We start from the raw sequence: 26063 nt of genomic DNA, 5'->3' as shown, positions 1-26063 counted from the left end.
CGTCCGGCGTCCGGCGGGAGAACGAGTGTCCACCTCCTGGGCCCGGGGCTAAGGCGGGAGAGCGGCCACCACAGGGCGGGGGTGGGGGGGCGGCGAGGCGCGGGCGATCCCCGGGGCAGCGCCGCCACTCCGCGCTCCCGCCCCCCGTGGCCGGACGTGGCACCTCCCCCGCGGCGGCCGGAGCCGGGAGGTGGGGTCGGGAGTCGGAGCCCCGGGGCTCTGATGTCACCGCGCGGCTGCCGGCGCCCAGGAGCGTGTCTCGGGCTGGAGTTCAGGTATACTGCGGGGCCGGGCGGCGGGGTGGGTGGCGGGGCTGGTGGCGGGATCGCTCTTCCCGGAGGGGGGCAGGGCGAGCCCCGCGGCCGGGAGGGGTAGGGGGTGGGGGGTGGGGCGCCGCGGAGCAGCCGGCGCGTGGTTCCTCCGGGTGTTCGGCCTCGCGCCTAGTCTGGCGGGCGCGGGTCGAGTCGGGCCCTTGCGTGCGGGAGCTCTTCGCCGAGGGGCGGGAGCTGTCGGGGCAGCGCGCCGTGTGGCCCGCGCACGCGGTGGGGTCTCTCTCCGCGACACCCCGCTCCCGCCCCGCGCCCGCCGAGCCGCCGGAGAACGCGGGGCCCCCCGCGCCCAAGCTCGCGCTGTCCCCTCACGCGTCTGAGTCCTCCTTCCCCGACGGTGAACCCAACAGGAAAGGCCCCGAAATGCGCCGGCCAGCGGCCATCCGCTCCCCCGGCGTCCCCGGAGTCCCGCTGTCGCGCCACACCGCGTGACTCTGCCGCCCCCTGCGGTCGCCGGGCTAGTGCCTCTCTCCCGCCTCGACCTACAAGAGCTTGAAGCCCCAGGTATGTGGTCCGCCCACGGCCGCGGCCTCCTGTCCCCGGGCGCAGCCAGCACCCCGCCTTTTCTGCGCGCCCGGCGCGGCACCGAGCTCCCGTCTCTGGGGACTACAGCGGGGCTAGAGCGACGCAGAGCGGAGGCTGCGGGGGCTGCACCGTCCGTGTGGACTGACCGGGACGAAGGGCCCGCAGGGGGACTGGGAGGGCCGTGCAACCTCCCCGCATGCGGCCTGGCCGGACTAGTCTGGGGTGCTGGCACTGAAGACGCGGCCCAGGACCCCGAAGCTCCGTGTGGCAGGGTCACTGCCGTGCAGGCAGCGCCCCCACAATGAGCACGCCACTGAGGGAAGACCATCGGAGAGGGGCGCCGTGGACAACCTCTCCAGAGAGGTCAGATGTGAGGTGGCCTTTGAGAGAGTATGCTTTAATTCCTGATCTTTGTTGAGCTTTCGAGGTTGTCTGCTTTTCTGGTCACCTCACCTGGATCTGCTCCCGCTGTCTTGGTGTGGTTTTACCAGCCCCAAGCTGTCTTCATCGATTTCCCCAACAACCTCTAACTAAAAACTGGAGTCAGCCTGCTTGCCTAGACCTCTCTGCTGAGGTCTAGACCCATAACCCAACTTCCCAGCTTCCCAGACTTGCCACAAACACTGCAAAGCCTACAGGCCCCAGACTGAATGAGCACCGGCCCCTGGGCCAGTTCTCATCTCCGCTTCCTCCTTCCAGAGACTGGTGCCTCTACCTCCCAGGCCTCCGGCTCTGAACACTGCAGTCATCTTTGTGTCCTTTCCTCTCTTGCTCTTTCGTTCAGATGACAAGCATATGTGAGCCCCCCCCCCCCCCGCCCCGCCCTACTGCCCAACCCCAATCTGGCCGTTTTCCAGCAGGGATTCCATGCTGTTCCCCCTGCTCTGGCAAGGCTTGGCCAAAGGCCTGAAGAGCTCCTTAAGCTCTAGCCTCTGGACCTCAGTTCTATGTAGGCACTGGCCCTGCAGCCCAGCCCACTGCTGACAGCAATGCTGAGGCCAGGGCTCCGGGGGTGTCGCCACAATGGCTGGCTGGACTGCGAGAGGCTCCCTGCAGCCAGACAAGTGCGCTAACTCCTTGCTCTTTGTATTGAGGCCCCAAAACACGCTAAAGGAGCTGCACCCACCTAGAGTAGCAGGTTCTGCAAAAGGCACAGTGTGAGCATCTGCATGGTTATGGGCCTACTGAGGCCACCACTGCAAAAGTATCCTTAAGTTAGGGGCAAACGACAAACATATGTACACACAGTTTTATTATCCATTAAGCTGTTTTTATTTGGTGACTCAGAATCCTTTGTGAACACAGTAACTCACAGATACAATTTTCAAGGAAACTTCTTTGTACGTGAACAGTCGCGGGTATCTGTAGATGCTGGAAGGCAACAATGGGCAGGCATGGGTGGCATGCATCAGGGAAAACAAAGCTCCCAAGGTGGGCTCAGACTAGGAAGAGAGAGGGTTAGTGCCTGGGTGCCTAGGGCGGGTTTCCTAGAGGAGGTGACTGTCCTCCCAGGAGCTGCTACTCAGAATTGCTTCTTGTCGTCTTCAAGTCCAGAGAGTAGAAACACTCGGTGAAAGAGGTCCTCAAACCTGAGTGTGAGGACCAACGTGCAGGGCTGGTGTTAATGGGCATAAAGATACCTCCAGTAGGCACTGTCAAGATGTGCTGGTTCCAGATCAGCTGAGAGCCCCTCCTGAGAATATTGCAGATACTGCCTCTTCCTTTTAGGAAACACCGTATCTTCACACCACTAACCTCCCCTCCCTCCCCTGACCTGCAATCTGTAGCATCTGAAGCCTTGGGGAAGGGGGTGGAGGGTGACTCTGAGTTCCAAATAGTATTTAGGAGGCTTAAATGAACCTGCTTTTCAGTTCCCACCCCAGCTGCCGGTCACCCTCCTCTGCACCCCTCCCCAAGCCAGCTCAGAGAAAGCAAGCCCTCCCACCTCCCCAGAGTCCCCATCGCCCATTAGGAGCCCCAGCTTCCTAAGACTTACAGATGCTCTTGCCCTTTACCCATGAATACCCACCCAGCTCCTCGCCTCACTCGCCTTGCTCCCCTCTTGGCTCTGGGGAGGTACTGATTTCTGGCCTGTTCTGCTCCACCTGTGCTTGCCTGCTCTTATGGTTCCTAATAATGCATGAGTAACCTGGACAGTGTCCACCGTGTCAGCTGCCTCCTTCATTCTGTCCCCTTCACCAGAAAAGACGAATAGGGAGAGAAGAGTGGGCAGAAGCAAAGGAGCCTTCTTCCTTCTCCACCAAAGCCAACCCCCCCATCCACTCATTGCCAAGTTTGCTCCTTTCCTTGCCATTCCACAAATATTTTTTTAACATCAACTACGTGCCAGGCACTGAGGGTACAGAGATTAGTAAGTAGAGGGCCTGTTCTCAGGAAGTTCGGGGTGGGAATGGGAAGAGGGAATCACAGGCAAGCCAACAATTACGCTGCAGGGTGACTGAGTACTGTGTTTGGTGGGGAAGCTCAGGACACTGTAGGGGTTTCCAAAAGGTCAGGAGACCTCTAAGCTGGGTCCAGTAGGAGGAGCAAGAGTAGCAGGACAAAGGTGGGGGTGTGAGGCTGCAAAGCAGAGACCATATTGTTGCGGTATCTGCTAGTATTCTGAGAGCAGGTGGGGGTGACTTTCCCACAGTGGAGTTTAGCTTTGCTGGAGGCTTCTGGCAGTTTTTTTTTTGGGGGGGGGTGATGGAGGTAAACTGGTTTTCAGCAGGGTTTGCTTCTAGGAAATTGATTCTGCCTGCAGTAAGCTTGGAGGCAGGCACAGATTCCAGACAGGGTTCTGCTTCTTACTGGCTATGTGCCCCTGGGCGAATCATTTCCCCCTTAACCCCAGTGTCCTCATCTGTAAAATGCAGATAGCACTTGTGAGGATTAAGATAAATATTTATATAAAGCACCTGGAACATAACTGACGGGGGGAAAGGAGGGTTAAGGCTATGAGGCTGCCCCTGCCCCCTGACCTGGGTCTTGCCCCCTCCTTTCTCGGCTCCTCTGTGATCTCAGAACGTTTCTGACCATTGTTTATTAGGGAAAGATCACATGGAGAAGCTAACAAAGCCGCCAGGAAGCCGCCAGGGTGGGACTGGGTTGGGGAGGGAAGGAGTATGGGTACAATCTCAGCGCTCCAGGAGGTGCCAGGGTGGAGGCGGGGGGGGGGGCGGGGGGTGCTGCCAGCCTGGAGAGCCTCAGGAGGTAGTGGGCTAAGTTGCCAGCTCCTTCCCCTGAGCTAAGGGGAATAGCTGACGCCCTCAAACTCCAGAGTTGCTCCCAGGGGCTGGCCCTACCTCTGTCATCCCCGACCCGGGAGGTGGCAGCGCTAAAAATCGTGTAACCAGGGAGGGGATGTGTCAGCCCCTGGCTGTCCGTGCCGTGTTGGAGGGGCCAGCCTGAACCGGGGCTCCCCGCTCCCACCCGCCCCGCCGTCTGTGCTCTTTCAGGCCCCGCGGAGCTGGCCTCAGCCCTCACCTGCGCAGCCATGGAGGCCCCGGCGCCTGGGGGCGACCGCGCCTCCCCAGCCTCGTCCACTCGCAGCCTGGACCTGCGGCGGCTGTCCGCGCGCGCCGACTCGGCCTACAGCTCTTTCTCCGCGGCCTCCGGCGCTCCCGAGCCGGCCACGCCGTCGCCTGGGACCGACCTTCTCCCTTACCTGGACTGGGACTACGTGCGCGTGGTGTGGGGCGGCCCGGCCCCCGCTAGCGGCCTTCGCACGTCCCCGCAGCCCCGGCCCGCGGCCGCCGCGCGCAGTGGGCCCCGGCCGCCGGAGGTCCGGGGGACGCCGGGGCCGCTCAGCCGGCAGGCCACCCCGCTGCTGTTTGCGCTGGCGGCCGAGGCGGAGGCGGAGGCGGCGGCGGAGGCGGCGGCGCGGGCAGTCGAGCCGCCCAGCCCGCCGGCCTCGCGGGCGGCCTACCGCCAGCGGCTGCAGGGCGCCCAGCGGCGAGTGCTCCGGGAGACGTCTTTCCAGCGCAAGGAGCTCCGCATGAGCCTGCCCGCCCGACTGCGGCCCGCGGCCCCCGCGCGGCCCCCCGCGGCGCACCCGCGCTCCGCCTCGCTCAGCCACCCGGGCGGCGGGGAAGTGGAGCCGGCGGGGCCCGGGGCTCCCTCGAGGGGAACCGTTGGCCGGGGGCGCCTAGCCACCCAGCAGCGGAAGTGGTGCTTCTCGGAACCAGGGAAGCTAGACTGCGTGGGTCGGGGCGGTGGATCTGCAGGGGAATGCTCGAGTGAGCCCGGCTCCAGTTCTGGCATTGCCAGGCCCGAGCCCCAGGAGCGTAGGGTGCTGGCGGAATTCGAAGGTCACCGGAACAGATGGCCGCCTGAAACCCAGCCCCGAGGCGTAGAGGACCCAGAACCTCGGTCCCTGAAGCTCGGTGACGCCTATAGACCTTCCAGTCGGAGTCGGAGCGCTTCAGGGGAAGTCTTGGCTCCCTGGGGAGGTCCAGGAGGGGTCATGCCCCTTGTCCAGGTGTGGAAGAGATGGGCTGCAGGCTTGGGGTGGGGGACATCTGGGAGACTGAAAACTTGAGCTACATTTCAAGCAACTGTTTGCCTTTCCAGGCTGTTCCTCAAGGAGCAGAAACCCTCAGACCATTGTTTCAGACCAAACTTGCCAGGTGAGAGACATGGACCACTGGGGGACTGCAAGTTGGAGAAAAGCAGTTTTCATAGCTCTTACGCAAGAAAGAGACGGCCCCTCCCCTCCCCTCAGTTTGAGCTTTCTGATTCTGTCTTTTGCAAACTTCATCCCCTATGGTCCCCCCCATACCCACCCCACCCCATTGTGTCTCTGGTGCAGCACCAAGAGCTTCCTTCCTGGTCACTGTGGTCAGTGTGGGGTGCCTTCCTCCAGGTTCCTGACTCAAAAGGAAGCCGCAGTGGTGTGTCCTGCAGAGTATCCCCAGAGCAGTCCTGTTGGCTGGGAACCGAGGGTCTCAGAGACATGTATGGGGGCTGCTGGGCTCCCATCCCTTCCAGATGATGAGGTTTTCCTGGAAGAAGTCCCCCTGGACAGAAGGAGATCACCTCCAGACACCCATGCCCCCCCAGGAAACCCACTCAGGTGAGTTGCCTCTTGCTTCCAAGCAGAGTGAGACATCCCTTTCCCACACATATCAACAAAATGCTAGAGGGACCGGGAGCCCGCTGGAGCCTGGGAGCCTGGCTGGTGGGGATGGGGACAAGTGGCCCTTGGAGGCCACTGCTTGTCTTTGGACAGAGCTTTTTCTGATTCAGTGTCTCTCCCACTTCCAGTGTCCATGTCTCTGACCAGCAGTATGGAACTGGCTCAGGCCAGAGGGCTGACCAGGCTACAGTCCCTCTGGAGCACCCCCTCCATGAGCACCCAGAGACTGCAGGGGCAGATGACTGCTGGCAGAGGATAAATGGTTCTATGGGTGTCTCTAAGACCATAAACTATAGCACCCTCAGGACTGCAAATGGTGACATCGCAACCTTTGACCCCAATGGACGGCTGACCATTGACTCATTTGCAGCTGCAGAGAGTGACTCTCTCAAACCTCTCCCAGTTGATGCCCTGGGACCTCCAAGCAACAATACCCCAGGTGCTCCTGGCCATACTGCCCTGGCTTGGGGCACTGGCCAGCCTGGTTCCAGGCCAACATGGCCCAGTCCTCGCCTCGAGGAGCTGGTTCAGGAGCTGGCCAGACTGGATCCCTCTATGAGTGACACTCTCACTTCCTGTCCCAGCCCAGACCCACCCCTGGACCTGCTAGATGGGCTGATTCCTTTAGCAGAGGTCTGGGCTGCCATGAGGCCAGCCTGTGAGGAGGCTGGAAAGGAGGCTGGTGGTAGTCCTGAGCCAGGGTGAGTGAGGGGCACCAGGGACTCAGGGGATTCTAAGTCCCTGCAGTCTGGGGCAGGACAACCCAGGGAGCTCTGGCTTTGTCCCCAGGTTCTATCTATCTATTTAGCTCCAGCCAGTTCCTGCCAACTTGTCAGGAGGAGACAAGGTTTGGAAACCATACCACCTACCCTGTGCCTGACCAGGCCTGTGGCCAGGGTCTCCCTGATCCAAATAACAGCATCCAAGCCAAGAAAGTGAGTGCGGAGGGGCTGGTGGAGATGGGGTGTGTGGCAAGAGCCCAGAGTATGGGCCGAGGAGTCAGGGTCCGGCCTCACCCTTAAGTACCCACGCCTTCCCTGCAGATGGAGCTAGCTGACCTCCTCCAAAAGATGCTGCGGAACCTTCAGGCCGAGCAGGAGCAGCTGCACGGGGCGGCCCAGGCTTGGGCCAGGCGCGGGGCTGCTCTGGAGGCCGCGGTGGGCCAGGCCTGTGCTCCCCGCGACCGAGAGCGGTTCAGCAGGTTCATGGCCGACCTAGAGCGCGTGCTTGGCCTGCTGCTGCTGCTGGGCTGTCGCCTGGCCCGCGTGCGGCGCGCCCTGGCCCGGGCGGGCGCAGACAGCGACCCGGACGAGCAGGTGACCGGGGTCGGGGCTGGGGAGGGCGCGGCTCGGGCTCGGGCTGGGACGGTTCCGGGATCGGCGGCCCCCTCGCCCTGCTCACGGCGCGCTCTCCCCGCCGCTGCAGGCCTCTCTGCTGCGGCGACTCGGGCTCCTGCAGCGGCAGCAGGAAGACGCCAAGGAGCTGAAGGAACACGTGGCGCGGCGCGAGCGGGCCCTGCGCGAGGTGCTGGTGCGCGCCCTGCCCGCGGAGCAGCTGAGCGCCTATCGCGCCCTGCTGGCCGGCAAGGCGGCCGTCCTGGCCCAGCGGCGCAGCCTGGACGAGCGGGTCCGGCTCCTTCAGGACCAACTGGACGGCGTCAGGAGCGACCTGGGCCCTCGTCCCCTGCCCCCCAGGCTGGCCTGGCCCCCAGAGACCCATCTTCCAGATAAACCGCCCTTCCTCCCGCCCCTCCTCTAATTACAGGCGGTGGGGGTGGGGAGCACTGCCTCTGCCCCTCTCCCACATCACGGGGCGTGACGCTGGTTGACTTGGTGCTTTTCCCTTGCCGGGAGCATACTAAGTGTTTGCATGTAGGCTTACCCACGTCGTGTGGATTATTTGGTAATTAATTTATGGATTTTTAAAACTGCAGTATTCCCCCCCTTTTTGTGAGGAGAGGCTCTGTCTGGGTTGGTGGGAGGGAGAGGAGACAAATCAGAGGAGCATTTCAACTTAATATGCAAAATGGTCTTTCTTTTCTTTTCTTTCTTAATGATAATTGGTGTGAGGAGTGTGTGTGTTACCTGGAGCCTAGCTTGGGGGACAAATCTTGTTTACAGACAATGGACAGAAGAGGAAGGTGCTGGAGGACCTCAGGTCAGGTCTGGGAATCCCTAGGAAGACAGGGATACAGGCTTGAAGCCAGGAGGGACCAAGGGGACGCCAGGCCTTCCAGCTCCACTGGCACCAGTAATCCCTACGGTTCCGGTGACTCCATCACCACCGCAAAAGCCTGGGCCTGACTGGCCGACCCCAGGTCTCCTTTGCTGGTTTTTACCCAAGCCTCCAACCTCAAAAGTAGAAGTGGGGGTAACTGCTTCCCTTCAAGACTCAAGGGATAGGGAATTTCCCCATACGCAAAATAGGTTCATTTGCTTTGCTGCCTAAAAACCTTGAGGAATTCAGGGACATTTATTCCAAGACTCAGAAGTGAGTTTATCCAGCTCTCCTTGGAAGCCCTACTGGATCCGCCAGGCTTGAGGAGGGCTGTTGGGCATGGGAGCTGAAGGTGAGGCATTGGGAAACCTGGAGACCGAGAATAGGGGGGCTGAGGACCCGGAGAGGCAGCTCTGCTTGTGTGCTAGAGAGGCTAAGCTGGGGGTGAACCGGGGTTGGGAGTGGGGAGTTAGGGGCTGGTGTGGAATGAAACGGAGGACACACACTCCCCTCTGTTTGTGCATCAGCCCTGTGTGCACAGAGTCAATGTTAAGTTCTCAAATATACATGTGAAAATGTGCTTTAGTATTTGCAGCTGCACACGCCAGGGCCAAGAACATTGTTCATGCAAATGTTGAGTGTATTTTTTGGAAGTTGGGCACATTAAAAGGCATGTGTATGTGTATTTAAAGCCAACTGACCCCAAAGTGAGAAATCTCTGCTTCTGGGCTTGTTTTCCGATGTGTATTGTCACTAAGTGCAACTGGTTGGGAATTTTAAATGGTTGTATTCATACCAAAAGCATTAGTTATAACAGTTGGACTATTGAGCACAGAACAATGCTAACATTGTGCCTCTTTATGAAAAACATATGGGGCTCCTGCTGAAACAGTTATGGGTTCTAACATTATGCTTTGCTTCTCTCCTTTGAACGCTGTGGGTGGGGCCTCTGCTCCAAAGTCCTCAGCCTAGCAGGGCAGCTCGCTTTGAGATAGTCTGGATGGAATAAATTTATTTCTGCCTTTTGCCCTGTACAGCACCCTCTGCAACCTCCTAATGTGATATTCTTGGGAAAACACTTAACAGTCATCAGTTAGGCCAATGGAAATTGTATACTGCTCAGAAGAAGCACTTCCAGCCCGGGATGGGCTTGAGGAGCAGTCTGCCATGGTCCCATTAAAGTGCACTTCGGTTCTGTCCTGGGTTTTTCCACAGGGACTTAGGCTCCTGTGCTTGTCCTTACCAGATGGGGAGAGTAGGGCCACACCTCCTTCACCCATCCTTTCATCTTGCCTCTGTGTTCTTCCTGCCCCATTTTATGTCCCTTCCACACTGTTATTCCGTCAGAGTGCAAGAATGAGCACCACAGGTGTTTAGTATTGGCACCACAGACTTTTTTTTTTAAAAAAAGATCTTTATTTGAGAGAGCACAGGGAGGGGCAGAAGGAGAGGAAGAAGCAGACTCCCCCCTGAGCAGGGAGCCCCACAAGAGGCTGGATTCCAGGACCCTAAGATCATGACCTGAGCCGAAGGCAGACCTTAACCCACTGAGCCACCCAGGCGCCCCCAGACTAAGACTTTTTGTGGTGGTGTGTGGGCAGGTGCCAGAAGCCCAGTGAATTCCACCCGCCAGGATGCTGCCAGCAGAGGGCACTGTTCGCCCTGGGATGAAGGCCTACCTGCCCTTCACCGTAGCCTCCTCCCCCGGCAGTAGGCCCTATGGGCTAAGCACCCGGGCTTTGCCTTCTCCGCAGAGCAGTGCTCTTGTCTGAAGGCTGGATCTGAGCCTTTTTGCTTCTATTGGAAAGAAATTCTGGCCAGCCGGCCGCGGGGAAGCTGGCTTGCTTTCCTTTGCCACCAGGCCTTGGTTGGAAAGTTGTTGGTCAATGAGAAGTGGGCAGGAGGGAAGCCGGGGATGTTGATCTCGAGTATCAGTATCAAAAGGAGCCTTATTTAGTCTCCCGGGGTGGAAAAGAGGGTTTCATGGGTCTCTGTTGGGGTTTCTGCCCCCCCACCTCCTCAAGCCACCAGCGCCCACCCCCGTTCGTTCCGCCCGCAGCCCCGCCTCCTGCGGCGCTTGTCCCCGGGCTTTTTGCAGAGGGCCGGCTTCTGCTGGCGTTGTTGCTAGGCAACAGGCAGCACCGCGGCCGCCTCCCGCTCTCGCCTCGTCTCGCCCCCGCTGCTCCTCCTAATATGGATTTAATTAGTGTACTTTTTACCTTCAGACTCTAAATTGCAAACCGAATAGGGAAGCGGCGTTCTGTCTGGAACAGCCTGCTCGGCACACCACGTCCCTCCGCGAGCGGCGGCTGTAAACCTCCGGGATCCTCGCAGGAACAAATCGCGGTGCTGTTCATTCACATGTAAATCAGGAGCTTGGGTGGAAATGTAGGTCAAATGTGGTGGAGCACCGCAGAGGGAAGAGATGAAAGGGGAATGTGGGAGCAGAAGGAAGAGGTGGGGGCCGGCAACTGCTCTTAAAGCAATCCTCTCCGAGACCCCCCGCCGTGTTACCGTCCCAGCCTGGCTGCGAGTTGGACCGGCAGGGTGGGTGTTTACCTGTTGTCGTTGAAACTTAAATCAGCGCCACCTTACACCTAGGAAGATCCCCCCCCCCCCCCGCCTCCCCGGAGGCGACGTCTGGACATATCCCCACCACACACACACACACACACACACACACACACACGCACGCACCCTCACCCTCGTTTCTTTGTCTCTTCCTTTTTTTCTACTTCCCTGCAGAAACACCTGAGGCCACCAGTGCTTCACAGATTCAAGTCCAGAGGTGTGGCAGTTCTGGAAGGGTAAGGCCAGGACAAGAGGTTCAAGGCAAAAAGCAATCTGGAGAGCAATCAAAAGTCTATTTATCAAACTATTTTAAAAGGCCAAATAATGTCTTCTAGGAAAAGGCCAAAAAAAGGGGGAGGATATGGTTTCTGAGCGGGCCCAGCTGGCTGGATGACGTCTGTTTAGGTCTGGAAGACAGGGGTAGGGATGCTACGGGAATGTGCATTAAGAAAGACATTGTGGGGCGCTTGGGTGGCTCGATTGGTTAAGCGACTGCCTTCGGCTCAGGTCATGATCCTGGAGTCCCGGGATCGAGTCCCACATCGGGCTCCCTGCTCAGCAGGGAGTCTGCTTCTCCCTCTGACCCTCCCCCCTCTCATGTGCTCTCTCTCATTCTCTCTCTTTCAAATAAATAAATAAAATCTTAAAAAAAAAAGAAAGACATTGTGATGTCTATTTTCAACTAAAGTGATATCATACAGAATGTGAGATAATCTCCCTTTGGTGGGAATATACGTTTTTCCCATCAGAGTCCATTGTTATTTATGTATACAAATACGAACGTGGTTAAAGAATGGTGATCTTGTAAAGCAAAGCCACAAATGAGAGCTATTTGGTTTTGGAATGCAGCCAGATACTCCTGTGAGACTAACTGGGCACCCCTGGTAATATTTCAAGACGGTATTGCAGTTCCCAAGCAGCTCTACCTACTTCCCTTTGCTCCACCCTCCTCACAGCCTGTAGGATAGATACTGCCAGTCTTACGGCCCATAGAGGAGGGAGACAGAGCTTGGAGAACTGGGTGACTTACCTATGGTCAACAGATGAGTAAGGGCTGAGGTGAGACCACCTTGCTTTTCTGCAGCAGGACACTGTGATGGAAAAGAGCACCAGGAGGCCATCCCAGCTCTGACAGTTATAGCTGTGAAGCCTGGACAAGTTACTTGCAGTTTCTCGAGGCTTCTGTTTCCTCACTTTAAATTCAAGATACTAACAGGACATACCTTGTAAGGTTGAGATTAATACCTGCACAGTGATTAAAACTGCTCCTGGTGCTTCATTAACAAAGGCTGTATGTGCATCACCCATATCCTGGTCTCCGTTAGGTAAGTGAGACACGTTCTAGAATAACCTCCAACCAACCTCCTTTAAAGGCAGTATAAACCTTTATTTAAAAGCTTGCTCTGGATGACTCATAAACATCTATATAACAGTTAACTTCTCTCCCATTAAAAGGAGTGATTCTCTTCCCTGTGACAATTCTAGCCAACTAAATTGCCTTAATTTATAAGCAACTTTTTTTTTTGGTCATTTGTTGAAAATACCTCTCACAGGTGTACCTCCTGTTAGGCAATAAATGGTTCTTGAAAAGTTTCCATATGCATATGAAAGTATAATTTCCTACTGACTTATAGTTTCAGAAAGTCTTGACCTGCAAGGAAAAAACGGTGGTTTCTAACACCTAAGTTTTAAGTTTATTGATCCTAAACTCTTGCCAAATGTTTTATTTCACTCAGAAGGCTTGTAGCATGCTTCTGAAACACAAGGGTTCTTCTGGCAGTTTCACCCTCCTCTGATTTAAGTGTGTAATAGACATTAGTTATTGTTATTATTACTTTGCTGGTTTAGATTTTGTCTTTCTCAGGGCAGGTCATAACCTGTTTGTGACCTTTCTTATCCTGTCTCAGTCAAGCCTCTCTTTTACCATGGAAAATCTCTAATATTTTATTCTGTCTTCCAGACCTTCAGCAACTGAGATTGCTATAATTATTGCCTCCCACAATTTTTCTGCAGAGGCAGATTTAATTTGCATTTTTAAATAATTTATGCAGCTTAGCTAGAGTTCCAGGCAAGGAAGGTGGGAAGGGTCAGATCAGGGCCTGCATTCATCTGTTATTTTTTTTTTTTTTGGATGCTATATTCATGTGTGGATGCAGCCTGCATTTAGCCGATCAAGCCAAACTCTTTCAATAATGGAATGCCTGGAAGAGGCAGAAGAAGATGAGGAGAAACTGAAGGAATTAAGTAGATAAAAAGATAAGAAAAATACAGTAGCAAGAGCTGGAGAATGTTTAAGGGAAGTACATTATCACACAAGCAGGAACAAAATGGGAGACTTGTTTATTTCATTGCTTAAATCAAAACATTCCATTAAGGATGGCCTTAAATAATGTCAGAGGCCTCACTGATATAGAGAGAGGGGGGAGAAGCCACACTCCTCTTGTGCCACAAAACTATTTGATATAACTAATGACATGCAAACATAATTTGCAAAAACAGAGCATTAACACAATAGGTATTTTAAAAAGGCTGGTTGAGCAAATAGGGTCCCCATTTTTAAAACAGAAAAAGAGTCATTATAATTACAATATGTTGAACCTGGGACCTCTTGGTAAATAGCTACAAACCTTCTCAATTACAGATAGGAACAAAGGTCCAGAGAAGTTAAGCCATCCTTCTAAGGTCACTGAGCAAAGAATTCTGCATTTGCTGTAAGTTGTTTCCTTTCAGATGGCTTTTAAAGGTGGATATAACATACTTTTTGTTTCTATAGAATAGAATTTACATATAAAATAGTTGCTGTTTAAGTGTATCCACTTAACCAGTTATTTTTCTGGTATAATGCTATGACATGTTTTTCTCTGAATATTCACCTACTGCATTGAAAGGCTCAGCCAGACTGGAAAACCAGATTCAGAAACATGGCACAATGGTGCATTCACAAATAAATCACACTTAAAAAATTAAATATTCATGCCAAATCAAAATAATCACCCACCAGTGCCGGAGACACTGTTTACATTTTGTCATAAAGACAACCAGAAATTAAAAGTATTTGCCAAAATGTCTCTTTTCTCTCACTGTTAAATCATTCTTACTCCCAAGATGCACTTGTTTCCTAATATTGAGCAGTCACAGTACAATTGAAATTAATTACATTCACAATGGTCACATTCTGTGTTCAAGTCTCTCTAGAACCTTGAGCTCCTAAAATGAGGTAGATAAACGTTTAAGGGTTTTGTTGGTTGGGACTAATTTCCTTTAGATCTTGATCTGTTTTTTCTTTAAATAGAATTCCAAAATACTTAGCAAAAGATTGAAAATGAGCATTTTGCCTAAAAATGGAAAAATATAATTTCAAAAGATTATTATGAAAGTTGTTTTACCTCATTTTAATTTAAAAACAGGATAAAAGCATCAAATTACAAAACCACCAGGTGTCTTAAAGCTGACAAACAATCCAGCAGCACACAACGTTTAAAGAGATCCTTGCTCTAGTTCTGGCTTGGGAGCGTGTAGATGCAGAGGCTTCGGGTTAACTTTGATCCTAAAATTCGAGTCTCCAATGTTCAAGCCTGATTTCTGGAGTTCTTTATAGACGTTCTCACTGAGATCTTGACTCCCATCTCCAGAGACAGGTCAAGCTTCAGGCAGAAGCTAGGAAGCCAGAGGCGTAGGCCCACCGGGGTAAAACAGGCTTCAGTGGACAAAGCTGGAAACAGGATGGAGCCAGAGGTGTTGAACCGCTGTTTTGGGCAGGCTTAGACTGTGAGGGGCAGGCCGGGTTACATCAACCAAGCTGAGCTTCAAAAGGGGCCGTCAGGTTGTAGGGGGCAGGCTGGGCGCCAGACCAGCCAAGGACCCCGGAGTAGGTCGACGAGAGATCTCTGAAAAAGCCGGCAGGCCACTGCGGGTCTTAGTCTTTTTACGTGGAGCCATGGGCGAGGCACCCAGGAACTTGCTAAAGGAGCCCGACTTCCTCATGCCTCGAGCCAAGTCTTGGAGCATCAGGTCGTCGGCCAGGACACCCAGGAACGCGCTGGTGGTGGAACTGAGGATGGTGGCGGCCACCTGCACTGGGCGCCGGGCCGCAAAAGTGCCCCCACCAGCACCGGTGGCGTCGGCCTCCGTGGAGCCTCGAAGGCAGGGGTCGCCGAGGAGGCGGCGGAGCGCGTACGAGGCGCTGGGCGGCAGGTACTGGTAGGCGCGCCGCCCGCTGTGGTCACGCACGTGCACCTGCGCGCCCAGGCGCACCACCAGCTGCACGGCGGCGTCCTCGTGGCCGTGCAGAGCCGCCAGGTGCAGCGGCGTGTAGCCGCCATGCGAGCGCGCATTCACGTCCACCGGCGCGCCCCCGCGCCGCGCGACCTCCACCAGCTGCAGCGCCATCTCGCGGTCGCCGCTCTTGGCGGCCCAGTGCAGGGCCGTGAAGCCAGATATGAAGTCGCGCTTGGCCGCCAGGCCGCTGTCGCGCAGCAGCAGCCCGTGCAGCTGGTGCGTCCAACAGCCCCCAGCCGCCCGCACCAGCCACTCGTGCTCGGTCGGCTCCAGGGGCACGACGGACGGCGGCGGCGCGGCGGGCACTTCCTCCGCGTCCGGACTCAGCAGGCGCGGGCCTGCGCGCGACAGGCGCCTCAGGTGCGGGGAGCGGCCCGGGCCCAGGCTGAGGCCCAGGCCAGACTCTTCCACCGACAGCCGCCGCAGCATCAGCGGGGAGCTCCGCGGGCTGGGCTCTTCCGACAGCTGCCGGCGCAGGCCCTGCTCCTCGGCCCGGAGGCGGAGCGCGGCGGGGCCCGGGACGCAGCGCACGGGCAGCATGCAGGGCTTCGGCGGCGGCGAGTGCCGAGGGGGTGGAGGCGCTTCTTTGGTCGCCCCACGTCCAGGTTCCGGGGCTGGCGCCCCTGCCTCGGGCAAGGCCTCCACCGACGGTGACCTGGACGGCGGGGCCACGTCTGCCGAGAGTCGCTCCGGGGGCAGGGCTAGCTCAAAGGCTGGAATCTGGGGGTCGGAGGGCCCCCCTGACTGCAGGGCCGTACCTGACAACAGCTCCCCGGTCGGCTGAGTGGGCTCAGAGGCCGGAGCCCCGGGCGTGTCCTGTGGCTCCAACGGCCGGGCCGGGTCCTCCCGTGGTTCCACCGGCTGCAGCGCCGCGGCCAGGGATGGAGCCCCCGGGCCGGCCGGTTCTCCCGGTGAGACGGAGGCGATCTTCGACGGCAGCGCCGGTGCCCCGGGCGTGCCGGGGACGCACGAGGGCAGGGGCTCTGGTGCCTCCCGGGGCCGCAGCTTCTTCTTCAGCACCACGAACTTGACGCCGTCGAGCTCCTTCACCACCGCCACGTCGTTGACAAACTGCTTGAAGCGGTCCCTGCGGGCGGCGCGGCCGTGTGGGTCGCCCGCATCCAGCAGGGGCTTGAAGCGGCTCAGCAGATCCGAGTTGCGCACCTGGCCGCCGTGCTCCTGCAGGAAGCCCAGCACCGCCGCCTGGCTCACCCCGGCGGCGGCGGCGGCGGCGGCGGCGGCCAGCGCCATGGTCAGTGCCGCCCAGCAGAGGAGCCGAGGCCTCCCCACCCGCCCTCGGTTCCCGGCTGCCGGGGCAGGTGTACGTCTCCGCGCCCGCTGGGACGAGCGGAGCGGGGGGTTCCGGGAGCGAGGTCCTCCTCGGCCAGGCTCACCCAGTCGTTTTCACCGAGGCGGGACGGGCGTGTCCCTGAAGCTGGACCTTGGTCACGCCCGCGCCGTGGAGCCCGGGTGTCTCCCGGAGGAAGGTGCCGGGGGCCGCATCGCGTGCCCACCGCCTCCGCCCCGCCGGGCCCCCAGCCTTCGGGGTAGGTTTCTGCCTTTGTATTGTGTCCAATGGGCGCCAGGCTCCATCCCCCGTACTCGGTGCTCGCCTTACAGGTGACAGCTGCCACCAGGGCCGCGGAGGGAATGGGGGAGCGGAAATTATCCACCCCCCTCCCCCACCCGGGAATTAAAGGCGCAGTGCCATACTTCAGCTGGCTCCCGGTTGCTAGGTGGGTGTGTTCCCCAGGCCTGCCGCGGACGACCGGGAGAGGCAAAAATTTTTATTTCCTTAAGGAATAGTTCACCACCACAGAGTATCGGGAGATTATTTAAAAGCAATCATTCGTTTATTTGAAGACCATCAATACCTTTCCCTTTGTCGACTGCATTTCACAAGGAAAACGGCTTCTTGCCATTTGCAGCAAAGACAACTTGCTGCGCATGGCAATGTAGGTTACCCGAGGTTTAGAAGAGATGTTTCAAAAGGCAATTGTGTCATGATAAAATAGTACATTTTCACATGGAATTTTGAAAATAAAACCACAGAAAAACAAAGAAGGAGAAATATCACTTGAAGTCACCATTAACATTTCGAAATATTTTTCTTCTCCCCCCACACACGTGTATACATGTTTTTGTTTTAAAATGAGAAAGCGAAATTGTAATCATGCTGTATTTTAAAAACTTCATTTAATCCATAAGTATTTGTTGCCTGCCTAGTTTGTACCAGTACCTTTTCAGGCTGTAATACACCACTTAGCAAGACAGATAAAAACCCGTAACCTAGTGGAGATCACATAGCTGGGGGGGCGGGGCAGAGGGAGACGGAAATAATATGGTGAAACTGAAAATTGTATAATAAGCTAGATCAATACTATGGAGAAAATAAAACAGAGGAGGGGCGGATTGCAATTTTGCACCCTGTGTTCAGGGTACGACTCATTTGAAGGACTTGATTATACAATTATACAATTATATACAATACAAATTATACAAGCCAATTATACAAGGACTTGAAGAGATCAGGTCCTTACACAGCTAGGTAGGAGAAGAAGCTTTTTGGCTGAGTAAACCACCAGAGCAAAAACATGGGATCAGTTTCTTTTTTTTTTTTTTTAGGTTATTTATTTATTTATTTGAGAGAGAGAGAGAGAGAGAGTGCACATGAGAGGGGGGAGGGTCAGAGGGAGAAGCAGACTCCCTGCCGAGCAGGGAGCCCGATGTGGAACTCGATCCCGGGACTCCAGGATCATGACCTGAGCCGAAGGCAGTCGCTTAACCAACTGAGCCACCCAGGCGCCCATGGGATCAGTTTCTTAATTTACAAATGCCAAACTACAAGTATATAACCAGAGGTACCATTTCTTCATAGTTAAAGAGAACAAGCCTGGAGTCAAAATTGCACCCTTGAATCATAGCTCTACCTTGGACTACTTGATTGACCTCTCTGTGCCTCAGTTTTCTTACCCGTAATGTGGGGATGATAATAATAATGCTTACCTCATCAGGTTGTTGGGAGGATTAAATGAGAAAATAAACACGAGAGACTTAAAACAATGCTTGGCCCACAGTAAGCATTCACATTATTATTGGTTGTATAGCAACTACTATACCATTATTACTGACCCAAAGAAAAAAGAGAACAGTAAAATGTGAAAGACCATCCTTTCCCCAATCCCATTTCCCAAGGCAAGTTCCAGAATGCATATGATTACATCTTTTTTCTTCCGCTTTATATTACATTGTATTTTCCTCGATGACAATATCCTTTAAAAATATGTGATTTTTATTACAGCATCAAATAAATGTAGTAGTATTACACTTTTCGTTTTCTTATAGTTGGTAGTCTATGTTGTTTCCAGTTTTGAATTCTTATGAATGGTGGTGCTCTTATATAAAACTGTGCACTCTGCTGATTAATTCCTTAGGATAGAATCCTACAAGTATAATTACTAGGTCAAAGGGATTTATTTTCAAAACTCTTGAAACTTATTTCCAGATTGTTTTCCAGAAAAGTTACAGCCCCATGAAAGTACTTTGTCTTTCCCTCAATGATATTGAGTAGCATCTTTTCATTTGTCAGTTTGGAAGGTGAAAAGTTGTAGCTCACTCTAGTTTCCATTTATTTTATCACGAAGATGTTAAACTTTTCCCCGCTTATTTATTGTCCACTTGGAGTTGTTCTTTTGTGAATTGCCTTTTCCCCCCCTTACCCATTCATATTTTCTTGTTGATATGTAGTTATTAACCTTTTACTATATATGTTGTCAAGATTTTCCCAGTTTGCCATTTGCCTTTTAATTTTATTAATGACAACTAGTTTTTAATTGTAAATATTGTATCCTTGTAGCTTAAGAATGTTAGTGCAAAATAAGAAGGTACATCTCTCATTTAAAGGAGAACTTTAAGGGGTGCCTGGGTGGCTCAGTCGGTTGAGCGTCTGCCTTCAGCTCAGGTCCTGGGATGGAGCCTCTTCTCCCTCTCCCTGCTACTCCCCCTGCTTGCACTCTCTCTCTCTCTCTCTCTGTCAAGTAAATAAATAAAATCTTAAAAAAATAAATAAAGGAGAACCTTTAGGATCAATTTACTCTGTAATATTAAGCAATCTACATCAGACTGATAACAATGCCCTTGAGGAAGTCCTTGTGTTTTTAACATACAGTGATAACTGTAATCAGCTATCATTTCTGTCTAAATATTACCTTTCCTTTAAACCCAGCTCAAATCCCATCCCTGTAAAGTCTTCTGCAACTGCCCCAGGGGCACCCTCCTCCTCACTTCTATCATCTGTTTCAGCAAACACTTATTGACTATTTTGGGTGCAGAGCAGTGAGCCAGGTACTCAGAGGAAAAGGCACAACCTGCCTTTGGAGAGCTTACTGCTTAGTGGAATAGAGGAAAAACACAATTAATTACGTTTCATATTCAGGTGAAATCAATGCTCTCTGGGCTTACCAGCGGGTAGCTTCTAAAAGGCACTTGAGGAAGTCTTCAGGAGGCAGGCTGTATGCATGTGATGGGCAAGGGCTTGCAAGTTGGATGGTGAAGACTGAATTCAGGGTAAACCGTCTAGTGTGTTTTCCGTTTAGGGTATGCGTCAGAGGTACAGAAGAAAATATCGGAGAAGTAATCTGGGGTCGTGGATAGAGGGCCTTATATTCTTGTTCGCAGTAGATTACCATGGAATACTTGCTTTTTCTCTTTAAAAAGTGGCTTCAATTCTTTTCTTTCTTTCTTTTTTTTTTAAGATTTTGTTTATTTATTTGACAGAGAGAGAGCGAGAGCAGGAACACAAGCAGGGGGAGTGGCAGAGGGAGAAGCAGGCTTCCTGCGGAACAGGGAGCCCGATGTGGGGCTCGATCCCAGGACCCTGGGATCATGACCTGAGCCGAAGGCAGACGCTTAATGGCTGAGCCATCCAGGCGCCCCTTTTCTTTTCTTTCTTTCTTTCTTTTTTTTTTGTTCTCCAAAAATGGTGGGTTTTTTTTTTTAAGTTTTTATTTTAATTCCTGTTAGTTAACAGTGTTGTATGAGTTTCAGGTGTACAATACAGTGATTCAACACTTCCATATGTCGCCTGGTACTCATCACAGCACGTGCACTCCTTAATCCCCGTGGCCTCTTTACACAGTTCCCCTTTGGTAACCATCAGTTTTCTCTATATGCTTTGTTTTCTGATTAGAAAATTAATGATTATGTTTCCCCAATTTTCCATAATTTCCAAAATATAAAGGGAACAGATCACATGTTAGAGAACCATTCTTATTATTTGTTGGTTTATTCTGTGAAGCTTTCCGTATACATCCCTAAGTATAAACACAGCTCCATAGATGTTCTCTGCAGATGGCATTAGACCACACATTGTTTTGTAGCCCATGCTGCTTTCCAGCCTGCTAAATCCGGCGATCGTGTGGGGAAGGGATGGAGGAGGAGTACTGCTGGGGGTGGTGGCGGGTCCCTGGCGGAGATGGTGCGGGGCACCGAGCTAGGGCAGGACGGCAGAAAGACAGGCATGGACGCCAAAGCTGTTTCAGAAGCAGAATTTGCGTTCTGCTGCCTGTTTTCATTTTTAGTCACATTCCCTCCGTTGTGATTTTCATTTCCATAGCTACTTTTCATATGACAAATTGCTGGGTGCCTTGGAAAGATCATTCTATGATCTCATAGGAAGTGAAGCCTCCATCAAGTTGGAATTTTGTTACTGCCCCCTCTCTCCAAGAAGGGGTGGGAGAAGAACCCCCTGTTAAAGATTATAACTGATTTATGTGGTTTGAACTCATGCTGACTATGATCCCCAAGAATAGACAAGGGATTACATACTGATTGAAAAGGAGTTGCTGGTACAAGCAAAGTTATTGACAGCACTTAACAGGCTCCAGGCTCTGAGCTATACAAAGCAATGAGCCCAAGGTCACAGCTTATAATTGGCTGAGCCCAACACTAATTTGTACTCATTTGCCATTTAAAATTAGAGCACCAATTACATAAAAACAATGTTCTGAATGTTTTTAAGTAAAGGGGAAAATCTCAGATAAAAATGTAGCTTAAACCTTTACACTTGTGCCTCGGAACATACTCAGCTTTAATGTTTTAAGTGATTCCTTAAAATGTGGGCAAACATTAGGGTGAGAATGCCAATGCCATCCAGTTCCCCAGGCTGCTTTTTAATTTTGGTGCCCTGCTGACAGATAGGTCACTGAATCAATTCTTCCAGTAACCCAGTAGTTTGCTTGTAAATATTAGGAAAATCAAATATAAAATGTACATTTATAGCAAGTGTACAATTTTATAATGTGTCTTGAACATGGGAGAAAGCAATAGAAATTTGTTTTCTATCTCGTTTCTCCCATTTCTCATATCTCTCAAACGTTTGTTTCTATCTCAGTTTCTCAAATTTGAAGGTCAGGATAGGAGGCCCTTTGTATTTTTTAAAGCCACCCTTAAAAATAAATGTAAAATTTAAAATCCTCCATGTTCTATGTCATATCATGTTGTGTTACATTGTTTTGTAATGTTGTGTTGTTTATACCAACACACAGTATCCTTTGAATCCTACGCCTGGGCTCTGCAGAGACCCAGAGTGGATGTTTCAAGTTTGTGACTGTCTTGTCCCTGTCCTGGGACAAGAATAGGCCCCTTCCATTAGGCTTCATCCACCACAATCTGGTTCCTCCGCCTCCTGGTGTCTCACCAATGCATCATCATCAGTCAAGAAGAGTGTCTGGAGCCCCAGTCAGCGGGAGCTCCAAGGATATGAGGGGGATGGGCTGCCCAGAGAGGCTGTAAAGGGACTTTGCCCAGAAAGCAAGCTTTTGCAGTCGCGACTTCCGGAACAAATCATGTTTTTCTCTCGCTCACCAGCGCAGGGGGAGCAAGAAGGGCCTCTTTCTCATGCTCGTGACTTGTGAAGCTCCCTCTTTGAGGTCAAGGGACTTTCTTTATTTCTAAATCTTAGTGATGAGTGTCAGATCCCTCGTTGTAAACTGTGTTTTTGTATCTGTAATTCATTTTTCAGGCTGCTTATCAGATTCCACAGACTTGCTCTGTCGGTTGGTAGGTTACCTGTAGGCCTAGTCCTTGGAGACTGGGAAAACTGTCCTGGCTAGGCAAATCATGAGTAGATGTGGTGCTTTGCTGCCTTTAGTCATCCCTTCTTGGCCTGTTTTATTCCCATAGATGAGTTTTGACTCAAAAATGTTTACCCCTCCAGGGAGACGAACCATGACAGACGATGGACTCTGAAAAACAAACTGAGGGTTCTAGAGGGGAGGGGGGTGGGGGGATGGGTTAGCCCGGTGATGGGTATTCAAGAGGGCACATTCTGCGTGGAGCACTGGGTGTTATGCACAAACAATGAATCATGGAACACTGCATCAAAAACTAATGATGTAATGTATGGTGATTAACATAACAATAAAAAATTAAAAAACATGTTTACCCCTCCAGAGGGATATTTTGGGGCTCCTTTTTATTTTCAAGAGAGTCAGGGTCTAAATTAGGAGAGCTTAGTTTGAGAGGCCTGCAAAGGGCTATTTTAATCGTTTCCTGAATTGTAAAGTGGAGTCCCTTCTTGGGTCAAGGTGAACCAAGCAGCAACACAGAGGCCATTCCACTGTGGACTCCCCATCACACGGCCTTAGAGAAGACAATGCCAAGTATATGGGCATGTGAAATCCACCGACAGCATCTGGCTTTAAAGATGGACAGGTAGCAACTGTCCAAATCTTCTCTGAACTCTAGTACTATGTATACTACCAAGCATACTATGTAGTATATTATGCTTAACTTGCCTTTCATGTAGCAACATGGCTAAGGATAGAAAAGATTCTTAGATTCCAACTTATCCAACTTCCCAGTCAGTGGTTCCAAGAGCTCATTAACAGAGAGCTCTAAATCAACTAATTTGAAGTAAGTTATACAAAGCCCAAAAGCTATGCGTTGACTGAGACCCTCCCTTCTAGAGGGGACGTGTTGGGGGAGGAATCAAGCTGAGACCCTCGGGTCTGGTTCCGGAGTGGCTGGAGGTGGGGGGTGGGGCATGGGGTGGGCAGGCAGCCAAAGGGCTAGTTCCACGTCCTCAGCCAGATCTGCTTGCTTGCTGCTTCAAGACTATCAACTAAGTAAATATTGAACAGTTTTATTAACAGCCCTCAGAGTAATAATTGGTGACATTGAACAATGGGCAAGAAACAGGAAGATGAACCCCGCCTCTGAGGCTGTGTGGTTTGGACAAGAGGTCATTAGCAGTGTGGGTTTTACTTATCGGACTGAGCATCCGTGAAACACAAGTAGTGCTAAATGGGAACAAGGATAATACAGGTCCTTTTCCTATATTATGTCCCATATTCCTACTCCCAAGATGGTTCAGGCTCCTGGGAGCGAGGTGCTGCATCTCACCAGTTGGGATATAACTCTAAATGTCCCATAAATATTGGTCATGATGGAATGGCGACAATCTGTCACATAATAGTGACTTTCATTGCTTGATTTCTCTGTTTCAGAGTGGGGTCAGAGGACACTGTCCTCGATAACTGCTCAGGGGTTATTCAATATGTTCAATAACTATTGATAATGGTGAAACAGTAGCAACTTGTCACATGACAGTGCCTCTCATCACTTTGATTGTTCCTTTCCAAAATGGGGCAGAGTTACTGTCCACATAGCTGGCTCTCATCTGGGGGTAACCAGCTTGATCACGTTACCGTGGGTTAGCTTGGGTCAAGAAGCCCGTTATTGTTGAAGCGAGGAGTGAGGCTGGGAGAGGTCTGCTTTTTTGGGGCTTTTCTGAATAGAAACTTCTGGTTGTCTTCTCGGATAGGGATTGAACGGAGGTGAGCATAGTCAGGCTAGCAACACAAGCCACGCTAGCCCTGCAGCCTTCAGTTCCAGATGGAATGGCTGGAGCAAGAGCGAGGGACAAGGATGCAGAAGTGCTTGGTGGCGTTCGGCAGGAGGAAGGGTTCCACTTTGCCGTCCAGTCTCGAAAACACAGACGACTGAGGGTTTCTCTCAGAAAGAAGCTGAAGCCTGCAGCTCGGCGCTGTGTTCCTTCCTCTCTCCTTCCTTTCCCGATCTTTCTCTTCTTTAGCAATGATGATAGAATTTCCTGGGCAAAATAATCCTTTCTTTTTTAACTGGAACTTTTTGGCAGAATGTCACAATGTTCTACTGTCCTCAGAGCTCAACATACTGGGCCTTAGAAACTTTCCAGGGGAGAGACAATAAGGCCACAGTCTGCACAGAGCCTTCTGTGTGGCTGTGACAGTGAAGACAAAAACAATCATGTTAATGTTGTTGGTTAGGATTGGGCTTTTTTTGCTGCTGCTTCTTTGTGATAGTTTTTCACTATTCTGTCTACATTTTTGAAGAACGTTGTGTATGTCCCCATTAAGAGAAATTGTTTATGTCTGAAAGGGAACAAATCCTGTGTCTTATTGGTCATTTTCCATTCAGAAGGTGTAGGGGGTTGAATGGTGGCCCTCTAAAAAGTTTTGTCTATGTCTATGTCCCAGAACCTGTGAAAGTGACCGTATTCGGGAAAAGGGTTATCACAGATATAATTAAAAACTAAGGGTTTAATTGGATTATCCACTGGCTGTTAAATCCAGTGACAGGTGTCCTTATAAGAGACCGAGGAGAAGACAGAGAGAAGGAGAAGGCCATGTGGAGACAGAGCCAGAGATGGAATGATGCAGTCAAGGAAGTCAAGGAATGCCTGGAGCCAATAGAAGCTGGAAGAGGCAAGGAAGGATTCTCCCCTGGTGACTTTGGGGGAGTGCAGCCTGCTGATGCCTTGGTCTTAGATTTCTGGTCTCCAGAACTATGAGAAAACAAATTTCTGTTTTAAGCCACCCTATTTGTGATAACTTGTTATGACAGCTACAGGAAACTAATATAGAAGTTTAGAATAAAATGCGGGATTTATCCAAGTCTTGCTGGACTGGAAGAGTCCATCCTGAAATGGCTTTCTTCAGGTCTGTAGGGCTCAGATGACCCAGGGCTGTGAAGAGATCTGGCCCAGGCATGTCTCAACTAAAATCCATGGTGTGGCTGCATGTTGGAGAGTCCTAGTGTGTGCAGGTCAAATGTTGGGAGCAAAAATTCCCTGATAGTATACAGGTATCCAGACCCCAAGGCAGGCCCCTCAGGCTGTGAGGCATTTTAAGTGATGAGATGGCAGGCCAGAAGACTCTTTTACTCCACTTGGGAAGGGCGTTTCTTTCTTTCTTTCTTTCTTTCTTTCTTTCTTTCTTTCTTTCTTTCTTTCTTTCTTTCTTTCTTTCTTTCTTTCTTTCTTTCTTTCTTTTTTTTTTTTTAACATTTATTTTATTTAGAGAGAGAGAGTGGGGGGGTTGTGGGAAAGGGAGAGAGAGAATCTCAAGCAGACTCCCTGCTGAGCATGGGGCTCGATCCCACAACCCTGAGATCATGACCTGAGCCAAAATCAAGAGTCAGACACTTAACCCTCTGAGCCACCCAGGCTCCCCGGGAGGGGTGTTTCTCCCTATTCCTCCTCCACCCATGACAGACTTTCATTTTCCCAGAACCCCACCACCACCTTGCACTGACCTTGCATCTGTCCAGACTCATCTACAACGTGGCATTCTGGCTAGTCATCACCAAGCTGAGAGAGTTGACAAACTGGATGAAATATCTTCATACTTCTAGCATGAAGGATAATAGGTGACAGTTCCTATCCCCCATGAAACAATTGCCTGGTATGGAAAGTGGACATATACAAAGAGATCTATGGAAGGATGTGCTCAAAGCTAGACAGAGATCTGTTAGCATACTGGGGCACCCAGAGGACGGAGCACTTCTTGGAAGAAGTGTTCTGAGAAGACCAGAGATTCGAGCCGAGTGATGACCGGAAACTCTGCAGGCTGAGGAGGGGGGAGGAAGGCATTCTCGGTAGAAGCATGAGCAGAGGAAGGGCATACAGTATGTGTGTGGAACAGCAGGAAGCTCAGTGTGACAAGAGAACAGAGGTAAGCACGGCG

General features: G+C 52.0%; 3 protein-coding genes across 7 annotated transcripts; 2 read left to right on the top strand and 1 right to left on the bottom strand.

The window, feature by feature from the left end:
• Window position 1: 1 nt before the first annotated feature.
• SHROOM1 (shroom family member 1) lies at window positions 2-11362 on the top strand. 5 transcript variants are annotated; one of them, XR_004820082.1, is made up of 10 exons: window positions 729-833; window positions 1554-1651; window positions 4313-5334; window positions 5427-5482; window positions 5719-5928; window positions 6120-6692; window positions 6800-6926; window positions 7035-7307; window positions 7417-7893; window positions 10954-11362. XR_004820082.1 is itself a non-coding variant. In XM_027605426.2 (9 exons), exons 2-9 carry the CDS (start codon window positions 1639-1641, stop codon window positions 7747-7749), a joined length of 2607 nt encoding a protein of 868 aa, XP_027461227.2. In that variant the 5' UTR covers window positions 729-833; window positions 1554-1638; the 3' UTR covers window positions 7750-10427. The 5 variants fall into 5 exon arrangements, 4 of the variants coding, with proteins under 4 accessions (XP_027461229.2, XP_027461226.2, XP_027461227.2 ...); XM_027605426.2 differs by lacking the exon at window positions 10954-11362 and having other exon boundaries at window positions 7417-10427; XM_027605428.2 differs by lacking the exons at window positions 729-833; window positions 1554-1651; window positions 10954-11362 and adding an exon at window positions 2-275 and having other exon boundaries at window positions 7417-10427.
• Window positions 223-779, top strand: LOC113928604. Its single transcript, XM_027604469.2, has 2 exons — window positions 223-238; window positions 271-779. The coding sequence occupies exons 1-2, from the start codon at window positions 223-225 to the stop codon at window positions 759-761; spliced, it is 507 nt and encodes a 168-aa protein (XP_027460270.1). The 3' UTR covers window positions 762-779.
• Window positions 11363-13103: 1741 nt separating the features above from the next.
• On the bottom strand, window positions 13104-16437 carry SOWAHA (sosondowah ankyrin repeat domain family member A). The gene has a single exon (XM_027607235.2). The coding sequence runs from the start codon at window positions 16306-16308 to the stop codon at window positions 14599-14601; it is 1710 nt and encodes a 569-aa protein (XP_027463036.2). The 5' UTR covers window positions 16309-16437; the 3' UTR covers window positions 13104-14598.
• Between the last annotated feature and the right edge of the window lie 9626 nt (window positions 16438-26063).

The sequence above is a fragment of the Zalophus californianus genome, chromosome 5 (genome assembly GCF_009762305.2).
Source record: "Zalophus californianus isolate mZalCal1 chromosome 5, mZalCal1.pri.v2, whole genome shotgun sequence".
Taxonomy (NCBI): Eukaryota; Metazoa; Chordata; class Mammalia; order Carnivora; family Otariidae; genus Zalophus; species Zalophus californianus.
The sequence above is the reverse complement of the archived record's forward strand: the minus strand, read 5'-3'. Positions and strand labels throughout refer to the sequence as shown.